The 12,007-nt window shown below is 47.7% G+C and overlaps 1 protein-coding gene across 1 annotated transcript in view; it reads right to left on the bottom strand.

Annotated features, from left to right (window-relative positions):
- eps15 (epidermal growth factor receptor pathway substrate 15) overlaps positions 1-12,007 on the bottom strand; it is a 94,918-nt gene that overhangs the window by 19,942 nt on the left and 62,969 nt on the right. The window contains exon 15 of the mRNA XM_003220282.4: positions 7,028-7,225. Coding sequence (XP_003220330.3) covers positions 7,028-7,225 — 198 coding nt within the window. The remainder of the gene's footprint in view (positions 1-7,027; positions 7,226-12,007) is intronic.

The raw sequence follows: 12,007 nt of genomic DNA, 5'->3' as shown, positions 1-12,007 counted from the left end.
ATTATCACAGCAACTAATGTTTCCAGAAATACTGCTGCTTTTTACTGTTAATATGAAGGTCTTTACCTTTCACACAAAGCCATAACACAATTAATACACTTTTGTGATGACCCATGGGCCTTGTAGTCCTGCTCAGGACATTGTAATCCCTGATGAAGAAGAAAACTTGGGTTTTTTACCTTCCCAGTCAGAACTGGAATCTTCTCAGCCAGATCTTTCCCAGGCAGATCTGGGAACCTTGCACCTGCAAGAAAGTTGTGTCCCAGAGGTATGTCAAACAAACCCAGAGCCCACATCTCCCGTGTTCTTGCGCCGTGAGTTTTGTAAACAACAGAGGGGTTTGGAAGCAGCTTCGCGCAGGAGTGCGAGGATAGCAGCTAAGAATGTAGCCAATTAAGACTGCTTTCCGTGAGAATCTTTAGGGAGTCAAACATCTGGTCCCAGAGTTTAGCTTTCGTTTCTGGTTCCCAGAGAACTGCTTCGGCGAGAAAGTTAGACTCTATATAGGTGTTTTACCCGCGTAGTAACTTCGCGGAGTCAATTCGTCAGCCTCCGGAGCGAGTTGTGTCTGGACAGCGCGCTCCGTTTCAAGCCTCGTTCCTGCTCAAGCCTTGCCCTGCTTTCCAGCCTTCGCTCCAGTTTCCAGCCTTTGTTTACCTACGGACCTTGCTTGTTTTCCAGGACCATACCTTGCCTTGTATCACAGATTTTACCAAGTTATTCCACGGACCTTGTTCTTGTTCCTTGTTACCTTGTTCCACGTTTTAAGCCTTGCTTCAAGTATCAAGTTATTTCCTAGCCTTGCTCAAGTTTATGGACTAAAGGACCTTGTCATCTCCCCTCACTTTGCCTGGCAAAGTGAGTGTTTCGGTTATTGGATTACAACTTTGGAACATAATATTTCATATTGGACATTGCTTTTTTGGACTAATTTTGACCTTTCCTGAAAGGTCTGCTTCTGAACTAACTTTTACATTTATTTTTATTAAACTTATATATTTCCTTAATAAAGAGATTAGATAGAATCTGGCCTCTGTGTATGGTTATTGGTGCTCTGTAGCCTGGGTCGTGACAGTTTGACTCCGCCACCCTAAGCACCAATTAACCTCGGCCAGAATGTCTACCGGAACCGTACCTGGGCCGAGCGGCCAGCCGATTACCTACACCATCGACAAGGATGAGGTGGATCGAATCCGTGATAAGCTCAATGCCCAGGATGGAGAAATAAAAGGTTTGAAGGAACGCGGAATCCGTCTACCGGCCATGGCGTTGCCAACCAAGTTTACTGGAGAAGCTTCTAAGGTTCATGTTTTCCGTCGCCAATGCCAAGCTTATCTAGAGGCCCGTGCTGCCGAATTTCCCCAAGAAGACATCAAGGTGGCATGGGTTTACAGTCTTCTAGACGGGCCAGCGGCCAACTGGGCGACGGCACTGTTCGACCAAGCCTCTCCACACCTAAGATCCGCGCAACGCTTCTTGGACCACCTTAAAGAGACTTGGGGAATCGAGGACAATTTGGAGGCAGCCGGTCACAAACTCCGTCGCCTCTTCCAAGGAGACAGACCTATGTCTCAGTACATAGCCGAGTTCCGAGTGCTGGCCCACAATACCGGCTGGAATGATGTAGCCCTCAGAGGACAATTCCGGGAGGGTCTCAACATCGAAATGCTGGAGGAAATCTCCAAGGTGGATCCTCCCCAGACCCTCGAAGCACTCATTGATCAATGTTTACGGGCTGAAGTCATGATTGCCAACAGGAAACAGTGGGTTCGAGGCCAGAGCGGTAGAGCTGGGGCAAAACCCCCCGCTCCCGCCAGCGTTCAGCCACGTCCAGTGTGGAGACCCCCACCACCAACCCCATACCCCAGAGGAAGTGAGGAGGTGCCGATGCAGTTGGGCAACGTGCGTCCCAGATTAGATGCCGCCGAGAAGGCCCGTCGTCAACGCTTAAACCTCTGTTGGTACTGCGGGAACGGGGGCCACTTCGCCAGAGAGTGCCCAGCCAAAGGGAAGCCCGCCGCCCGTCTTGCGGCGGCGTCCTCCACGGAGACGAAGGCGTCTGAGCCGGCTGGCACACAGCCGGCGGGGGAAGCCAACGACCGGGCGTAGAGAGGCTCGCCAACCCGGTCAAAAAACCCGTTCAAGAGCCGCCAACCGGGGTCCTGTTCCTTCTCGTGGTCACCTTATGGTCGGCAAAAAGGGGACCCGTCATGATCCACGCCATGATAGACTCCGGAGCCACCAACAATTTCATTGATAGAGAGTATGCCGACTCTCTGGGATTACAATATCATGATTTCAAGAATGCCCGTGTGGTGCAAGCCATAGACGGCCGCCCCCTCAAGACGGGCCCCGTAAGTCAGTGGTCGGAACCCACCAGGATGTGGATAAGGGAACATATGGAAGAGATTTCCTTCTTTGTTACCGAGGTTCCCCATTTCCCTGTGATTTTGGGAATTCCATGGCTGACTCTCCACGACCCAAGCATCTCCTGGTCCAACAGAGAACTGCAGTTTGCTTCACAGTACTGCCAAAACCATTGCCTTGTAGCCAAGGTCTGCCATGCCACAGACACCGAGCCCATCATCACCCTGCCCAAGAAGTACTCCGAGTATTGGGATGTATTCAATGAAAAGGAAGCCGAGAAATTACCCCCACATAGACCTTATGACTGTGCCATTGACCTGGTGGAGGGGGTCCCGATCCCGCGAGGACACCTATACTCCCTGACTGAACCAGAGCAAGAAGCTCTCAGGGAATTCATAGAGACAAACCTTCGTAAGGGATTCATTAGACCCTCTCAATCCCCAGCCGCCTCCCCAGTGATGTTTGTGAAGAAGAAGTCAGGGGAACTACGCTTGGTGGTGGACTACAGAGCATTGAACAATATCACCAAGCGGAACAGCTATCCCCTACCTTTAATCTCGGATCTACTGGATCGGCTTCGAGGAGCCAAGGTTTACACCAAGCTGGATCTTCGGGGGGCTTACAACTTAGTTCGCATCAGAGAAGGGGACGAGTGGAAGACCGCCTTCCAGACCAAATTCGGATTATTCGAGTCCCGAGTTATGAATTTTGGATTATGCGGAGCTCCCGCAACGTTCCAGCATTTTGTCAATGACATTTTTCAGGACTATCTAGATAGGTTCTTGATAATCTACCTGGACGATTTTTTGGTGTTTTCTAGATCACAATCAGAACATGAGAACCACGTCAAAATGGTGTTACAACGATTGCGGGATCATGGACTTTATGCCAAGTTGGAAAAATGCGCTTTTGATCTACAAGAGGTAGATTTCCTTGGTTACCGTATCTCGCCTCTAGGGCTCTCCATGGATCCAGCCAAGGTTTCAGCAGTATTGGAATGGCGGGCGCCAACTAACAAGAAAGAGGTGCAGCGTTTCTTGGGGTTCGCGAACTATTACCGCAAGTTCATTCCAGATTTTGCCCGCTGGTCTGACCCAATCACTAGCTGCATCCGTGGAAAACAGCCCTTCCGCTGGACTGATCAAGCAGAGAAAGGGTTCCAGCAACTAAAGAACTTATTCACGTCCCAGCCAATTCTACAGCACCCAGATCCTGGAACCCCTTTTGTTGTGCAAGCGGACGCCTCTGATGTGGCAATTGGGGCTGTACTCTTACAACCGGTGGGAGACCACCTTCATCCCTGTGCCTTTTACTCCCGTCAACTAACCACACCAGAGAGAAATTACACCATTTGGGAAAAGGAACTACTGGCCATAAAGGCAGCTTTTGAAACTTGGAGACATTGGCTAGAAGGGGCCAAATTTCCCATTGAAGTCCACACTGATCATCGAAATCTAGAACATCTAAGAACTGCCCGCAAACTAAATCAGAGGCAGCAACGTTGGGCTTCGTTCTTTGAACGTTTTAACTTCCAGATTCATTATGTGACCCCAGCCCAAACCAAGCAAGCAGACGCCCTGTCACGTAAACCGGAATACGCTGCAGGACGCAAGGAGACCTTTGAATCCCAATTACTACAACCCGAGAACTTTGCCACGCTCACAGTGGGGAACACCAAATCCACTCCCATTGGTTCAACTTCCTCTACTCCAGGACCCATCTGTGCTCAAGAAATCAGGGCTAGTCAGCAAGCAGATGCCTGGGCGCAGGACCAACTTCGCCAAGGTCTGCATTTTCCCTTTTCGCTTAAAGATGGACTGCTATGCTATAGAAATCATGTTTATATCCCACCCGGACCGGGCAGGGAGAAAGCGCTTCGTCTGTGTCATGACTGCAAACCAGCAGGGCATTTCGGACTATTTAAAACCATGCATCTGATCCTAAGGGATTTTTGGTGGCCCAAGATCCGCAAAGATGTGGAAAAATATGTCAACACCTGCCCAGTATGCCAGCGCTCCAAGATAAGAAGGGAGAAGCCCTCAGGGCTTCTGCATCCCCTTCCTAACCCATCTCGGCCATGGGAAATAATTTCTGCGGATTTCATCACTGACCTACCACCTTCCTGTGGATTCACCACGATCCTAGTGGTGGTGGACCTTTTCACCAAGTTAGCCCATTTCATTCCCTGTGAAGGTCTTCCCACGGCCAAAGAGACTGCAGATCTATTCCTTCAACATGTTTTCAGACTACATGGATTGCCCAAGAGTTTAGTCACAGACCGTGGATCTCAATTCACCTCTCGTTTTTGGAAGGCACTACAAAAACTATTGGGCATAGACTCTCGCTTATCTTCAGCTCATCATCCCCAAACAGATGGGCAAACGGAGCGCACCAATGCCACTTTGGAGCAGTATCTTCGCTGTTATGTAAACTACCAACAGGACAATTGGGCTTCTCTGTTACCACTGTCGGAGTTTGCCTATAACAATGGAGTTCAAGCTTCTACAAAAGAAACGCCGTTCTTTGCAAACTACGGCTTCCATCCACGTTTCTTTCCCCCTGTCATTGAAACTTCAGAAGTTCCCGCAGCAGAGGATTGGCTGCAGGAACTCACAGCGGTACAACAACTTTTGCTCCAGCAACTAGACCAAGCCAAGGAGGACTATAAACGCCACGCTGACAAACATCGCCAGCCGGGCCCCGAAATCAAGGTAGGAGATCGGGTTTTTCTGTCCACTCGCTTTCTGCCCTCCCACCGCCCTTGCCGGAAGTTAGATGCCCGTTTCATTGGCCCCTATCCAGTGGTGGCGCAATTAAACCCCGTGACTTTCAAACTCCAACTTCCGCGTTCAATGCGCATCCACCCAGTGTTTCACCGCTCCCTGCTCCTTCCGGCGGATGGTGTGCGTCCTGATACAGACCAACCGGCCCCCCCTCCTGTTTTGATGAATGGGGAGGAGGAGTTCGAGGTTGAGGACATTTTGGATTCTCGCTTTCACCGCCGCCGCCTACAATATCTCATTGACTGGGTGGGTTTTGGCCCTGAGGAACGCTCTTGGGAAGACGCCTCCACAGTCCATGCTCCTGATCTAACCCGTCGCTTTCATCAGACCTATCCCGCCAAGCCGCGACCTCGCGCCTCGGGGAGAGGGCCCCAGTTTGGGAGGGGCCTTGAGGAGGGGGATAGTGTGATGACCCATGGGCCTTGTAGTCCTGCTCAGGACATTGTAATCCCTGATGAAGAAGAAAACTTGGGTTTTTTACCTTCCCAGTCAGAACTGGAATCTTCTCAGCCAGATCTTTCCCAGGCAGATCTGGGAACCTTGCACCTGCAAGAAAGTTGTGTCCCAGAGGTATGTCAAACAAACCCAGAGCCCACATCTCCCGTGTTCTTGCGCCGTGAGTTTTGTAAACAACAGAGGGGTTTGGAAGCAGCTTCGCGCAGGAGTGCGAGGATAGCAGCTAAGAATGTAGCCAATTAAGACTGCTTTCCGTGAGAATCTTTAGGGAGTCAAACATCTGGTCCCAGAGTTTAGCTTTCGTTTCTGGTTCCCAGAGAACTGCTTCGGCGAGAAAGTTAGACTCTATATAGGTGTTTTACCCGCGTAGTAACTTCGCGGAGTCAATTCGTCAGCCTCCGGAGCGAGTTGTGTCTGGACAGCGCGCTCCGTTTCAAGCCTCGTTCCTGCTCAAGCCTTGCCCTGCTTTCCAGCCTTCGCTCCAGTTTCCAGCCTTTGTTTACCTACGGACCTTGCTTGTTTTCCAGGACCATACCTTGCCTTGTATCACGGATTTTACCAAGTTATTCCACGGACCTTGTTCTTGTTCCTTGTTACCTTGTTCCACGTTTTAAGCCTTGCTTCAAGTATCAAGTTATTTCCTAGCCTTGCTCAAGTTTATGGACTAAAGGACCTTGTCATCTCCCCTCACTTTGCCTGGCAAAGTGAGTGTTTCGGTTATTGGATTACAACTTTGGAACATAATATTTCATATTGGACATTGCTTTTTTGGACTAATTTTGACCTTTCCTGAAAGGTCTGCTTCTGAACTAACTTTTACATTTATTTTTATTAAACTTATATATTTCCTTAATAAAGAGATTAGATAGAATCTGGCCTCTGTGTATGGTTATTGGTGCTCTGTAGCCTGGGTCGTGACAACTTTCAAGTAACAGATTTAATGAGGTTCAAGCTTCAAACTACATTGGTTGCTTCTATATAACTACAACTTAAGACATAGACATTCATGGTTGAAAGCTGGCAAACATTCTAACACCTGAAGGAGGAAGGTAGTGAGAGGAAAAAAGGGAATGTGGCAGCACCTTGTATGGCTAAACTGGTTTTATTTTGGCATGAGCCTCTGTAGATATAAACTCATTTTTTCAGATGCTGGTCAGAGTGATAATTCCAACATTTGGTTTGTTAAAAAGCCTGATGTTTTCCAGTTGTTTACAAGACATTTAATGTACAGTTTAAACTTAATTTTCTCTAACTTAAAAACAGATGATACAATAATAATAAGTTGCCCATAGTCCTTGAGGAACACAGCAATTTCAATATTAGAGTTATTCTCAACATTGCAAGGGCAATATGTGGAAAGTAAAGAAATCAAAGCAATGCAAGAAAAAGATAGAAAGATTTTTTTTCATAGAAATCCTTACTGAAGCAATTTCTTCTTGTGAATCTTGAAGATCCTGCTGAAGAGGTCCCAGCTGCAGTTTTCCTGTCTCTACACACTTCTCCAGCTCTGCTGTTTCCTGCTGAAGCCTGCTAAGCTCCTCTTGAGCTTTATTCAAGTCATCTTTACATATTGAGATTTTGGACTCTTGATCAGTTATTTCTGCTTTTAGTGATGCAATCTGCAGAATAGAGATTGAAGCATATAGGTATTGCATAAATTATCCCCACTCCCACATGCAAAAATAGTGCAGGAAAAACATATGGCCAAATATGCGAAATATATTTCACTGCAGTATTCCAAGCAGTAGCTCCACTAGAAAAATTGCCATTTAAGGAATTTGCCTTTAAATAAGGATTTATCTGTGGAAAAACCATTGTGGTGTAGTGGCTTGAGCACCAGACTATACAGACCATGATTTGAATCTCTACTCAGCCATGGAAATCCATTGGATCTCCTTATGCAAGTCACTTTCTCTCAGCCTCAAGGGAATGCAATGGCAAACCTCTTCTGAACAAACCTTCCCAAGGAAATGCTGTGACAACTTCAACTTAGGGTTACCATGAGTCAGGAAGGCACACAACAACAAATGACTTGTACTGATGTGGCAATGGGTTGACAAGACATGTAGGACAATAAATCCCACAAATCATAAGCGTGAGCCTTGTTTGGGTGCTAAGTAGCCTGATGCTGATTTATCATTTTAATGCATGCTCAAGAAAAGGAATCTATACTGCAAAAACACTCTCTATCCTCAACCATCTCATATTGGCCAGTCAGTCCAGACACAATGTTCATAAACTGCAAAGCCACAGTTTGGAGAAAGAGGTTGCTCTTTGGATTTTTATGCATTTTTAGACATGGATTTATTTTCATCTGTCCCTGCTGGTACAAACGCTAACTAGTCTGCCCATCTCATATGTAGCAGCAAACCCAAGTTTAGAAGCAGAAAGTTGCAAGTGATATAATGACCTGTCTCAAGTAATCCCCATTTTTATGAGTGCAATGAATTATGTTTCAAAAATAATATGACAAGTGATGTAACAAGTCTATTTTAAGATGTTAGGGGAAATTCCCTTGTTTTACGTTCTTTTCCCATCAATACTAAGATTTTCCTCAAAAAATAAAAAGTAGCTGAAAAATATGGACCCACACAATGAGTTTCTTTTAAAAACTCTGAAATAAGTAATGCCACAATCATTTAAGCATTGAAACTGTCACGACCCAGGCGGCAGAGGCACCAATAACCATACACAGAGGCCAGAATCTAACTAATATCTTTATTGAAGGAATATATAAAGTTAATAAAAACAAGTATAGAAAATAGTCCAGAATTAGACCCTTCAGGAAAGGTCAGAATTAGTCCAAAAAAGCAATGTCCAATAAGAAATATTAAGGTCCAAAGTTGTAATCCAATAACCGAAACACTCACTTTGCCAAGCAAAGTGAGGGGAGATGACAAGGTCCTTAGTCCATAAAACTTGAGCGTGGCTAGGAAATAACTTGATACTTGAAACAAGGCTTGAACGTGGAACAAGGTAACTAAGAACAAGAACAAGGTCCGTGGAATAACTTGGTAAAATCCGTGAAACAAGGCAAGGATTAGTCCTGGGAAACAAGGCAAAGTCCGTAGGTAAACAAAGGCTGGGAAGCAAGGCGAAGGCTGGATAGCAAGGCAAGGCTTGAGCTGAAGCGAGGCTTGAATCGGAGCGCGTTGTCCAGACACAACTCGCTCCGTAGGCTGACGAATTGACTCCGCGAAGTTGCTACGCGGGCAAAACACCTATATAGAGTCCAACTTTCTCACCAAAGCGGTTCTCTGGGAATCAGAAACGAAAGCTAAACTCTGAGACCAGATGTTAAACTCCTTAAAGATTCTCACGAGAACCAATGTTAATTGGCAACATTCTTAGCTGCTATCCTCGCACTCCTGCGCGAAGCTGAATCCAAACTTCTCTGTTGTTTACAAAACTCCCGGCGCAAGAACACGGGAGAAGTAGGCTCTGGGGTTGTTTGACATACTTCTGGGGCACAACTTTCTTGCAGGTGCAAGGTTTCCAGATCTGCCTGGGAAGGATCTGGCTGAGAGGAATCCAGTTCAGACTGGGAAGGTAAAAAACCCAAGTTTTCATCTTCATCAGGGATTACAATGTCCTGAGCAGGACTACAAGGCCCATGGTTCATCACACTATCCCCCTCCTCAGGGCCCCTCCCAAACTGGGGTCCTCTCCCCGAGGCGCGAGGTCGCGGTTTGGTGGGATAGGTCAGATGGAAGCGACGGGTTAGATCAGGAGCATGGACTGTGGAGGCGTCTTCCCAAGAGCGTTCCTCAGGCCCAAAACCCACCCAGTCAATGAGATATTGTAGGCGGCGGCGATGAAAGCGAGAATCCAAAATGTCCTCAACCTCGAACTCCTCCTCCCCATTCATCAAAACAGGAGGGGGGGCCGGTTGGTCTGTATCAGGACGCACACCATCCGCCGGAAGGAGCAGGGAACGGTGAAACACTGGGTGAATGCGCATTGAACGCGGAAGTTGGAGTTTGAAAGTCACGGGGTTTAATTGCGCCACCACTGGATAGGGGCCAATGAAGCGGGCATCTAACTTCCGGCATGGGCGGTGGGAGGGCAGAAAGCGAGTGGACAGGAAAACCCGATCTCCTACCTTGATTTCGGGGCCCGGCTGGCGGTGTTTGTCAGCGTGGCGTTTATAGTCCTCCTTGGCTTGGTCCAGTTGCTGGAGCAAAAGTTGTTGCACCGCTGTGAGTTCCTGCAGCCAATCCTCTGCTGCGGGAACTTCTGAAGTTTCAATGACAGGGGGAAAGAAACGTGGATGGAAACCGTAGTTTGCAAAGAACGGCGTTTCTTTTGTAGAAGCTTGAACTCCATTATTGTAGGCAAACTCAGACAGTGGTAACAGAGAAGCCCAATTGTCCTGTTGGTAGTTTACATAACAGCGAAGATACTGCTCCAAAGTGGCATTGGTGCGCTCCGTTTGCCCATCTGTTTGGGGATGATGAGCTGAAGATAAGCGAGAGTCTATGCCCAGTAGTTTTTGTAGTGCCTTCCAAAAACGAGAGGTGAATTGAGATCCACGGTCTGTGACTAAACTCTTGGGCAATCCATGTAGTCTGAAAACATGCTGAAGAAATAGATCCGCAGTTTCTTTGGCCGTGGGGAGGCCTTCGCAGGGAATGAAATGGGCTAACTTGGTGAATAGGTCCACCACCACTAAGATCGTGGTGAATCCACAGGAAGGTGGTAGGTCAGTGATGAAATCCGCGGAAATTATTTCCCATGGGCGAGATGGGGTAGGAAGGGGGTGCAAAAGCCCTGAGGGCTTCTCCCTTCGTATCTTGGAGCGCTGGCATACTGGGCAGGTGTTGACATATTTTTCCACATCCTTGCGGATCTTGGGCCACCAAAAATCTCTTAGGATCAAATGCATGGTTTTAAATAGTCCGAAGTGTCCTGCTGGTTTGCAGTCATGACACAGACGAAGCGCTTTTTCCCTGCCCGGTCCGGGTGGGATATAAACATGATTTCTATAGCAGAGCAGCCCATCTTTAAGCGAAAAGGGAAAATGCAGACCTTGGCGAAGTTGGTCCTGCGCCCAGGCATCTGCTTGCTGACTAGCCCTGATTTCTTGAGCACAGATGGGTCCTGGAGTAGGGGAAGTTGAACCAATGGGACTGGATTTGGTGTTCCCCACTGTGAGCGTGGCAAAGTTCTCAGGTTGTAGCAGTTGGGATTCAAAGGTCTCCTTGCGTCCTGCAGCGTATTCCGGTTTACGTGACAGGGCGTCTGCTTGCTTGGTTTGAGCTGGGGTCACATAATGGATCTGGAAGTTGAAACGTTCAAAGAATAAAGCCCAACGTTGCTGCCTCTGATTTAGTTTGCGGGCAGTTCTTAGATGTTCTAGATTACGATGATCAGTGTGGACTTCAATGGGGAATTTGGCCCCTTCTAGCCAATGTCTCCAAGTTTCAAAGGCTGCCTTTATGGCCAGTAGTTCTTTTTCCCAAATGGTGTAATTCCTCTCTGGTGTGGTTAGTTGACGAGAATAAAAGGCACAGGGGTGGAGGTGATCTCCCACCGGTTGTAAGAGTACAGCCCCAATTGCCACATCAGAGGCGTCCGCTTGCACCACAAAAGGGGTTCCAGGATTTGGGTGCTGTAGAATTGGCTGGGAGGTGAATAGTTTCTTCAGTTGCTGGAACCCTTTCTCTGCTTGATCAGTCCAGCGGAAAGGCTGCTTTCCACGGATGCAGCTAGTGATGGGGTCGGACCAGCGGGCAAAATCTGGAATGAACTTGCGGTAGTAGTTCGCGAACCCCAAGAAACGCTGCACCTCTTTCTTGTTAGTTGGCGCCCGCCATTCCAATACTGCTGAAACTTTGGCTGGATCCATGGAAAGCCCTAGAGGCGAGATGCGGTAGCCAAGGAAATCTACCTCTTGTAGATCAAAAGCGCATTTTTCTAGCTTGGCATAAAGTCCATGATCCCGCAGTCGTTGCAACACCATTTTGACGTGGTTCTCATGTTCTGATTGTGATCTGGAAAACACCAAAAAATCGTCCAGGTAGATTATCAAGAATCTGTCTAGATAGTCCTGAAAAATATCGTTGACAAAATGCTGGAACGTTGCGGGAGCTCCGCATAAACCGAAATTCATAACTCGGGACTCGAATAATCCGAATTTAGTCTGGAAGGCGGTCTTCCACTCGTCCCCTTCTCTGATGCGAACTAGATTATAAGCCCCCCGAAGATCCAGCTTGGTGTAGACCTTGGCTCCTCGAAGTCGGTCCAGTAGATCCGAGATTAAGGGCAGGGGATAGCTGTTCCGCTTGGTGATATTGTTCAATGCTCTGTAGTCCACCACCAAGCGTAATTCCCCTGACTTCTTCTTCACAAACATCACTGGGGAGGCGGCTGGGGATTGAGAGGGTCTGATGAACCCCTTG

This window comes from Anolis carolinensis, chromosome 4, assembly GCF_035594765.1.
Source record: "Anolis carolinensis isolate JA03-04 chromosome 4, rAnoCar3.1.pri, whole genome shotgun sequence".
NCBI lineage: Eukaryota > Metazoa > Chordata > Lepidosauria > Squamata > Dactyloidae > Anolis > Anolis carolinensis.
Note: the sequence above shows the minus strand (reverse complement) of the source record. Positions and strands in the feature narration are given on the sequence as shown.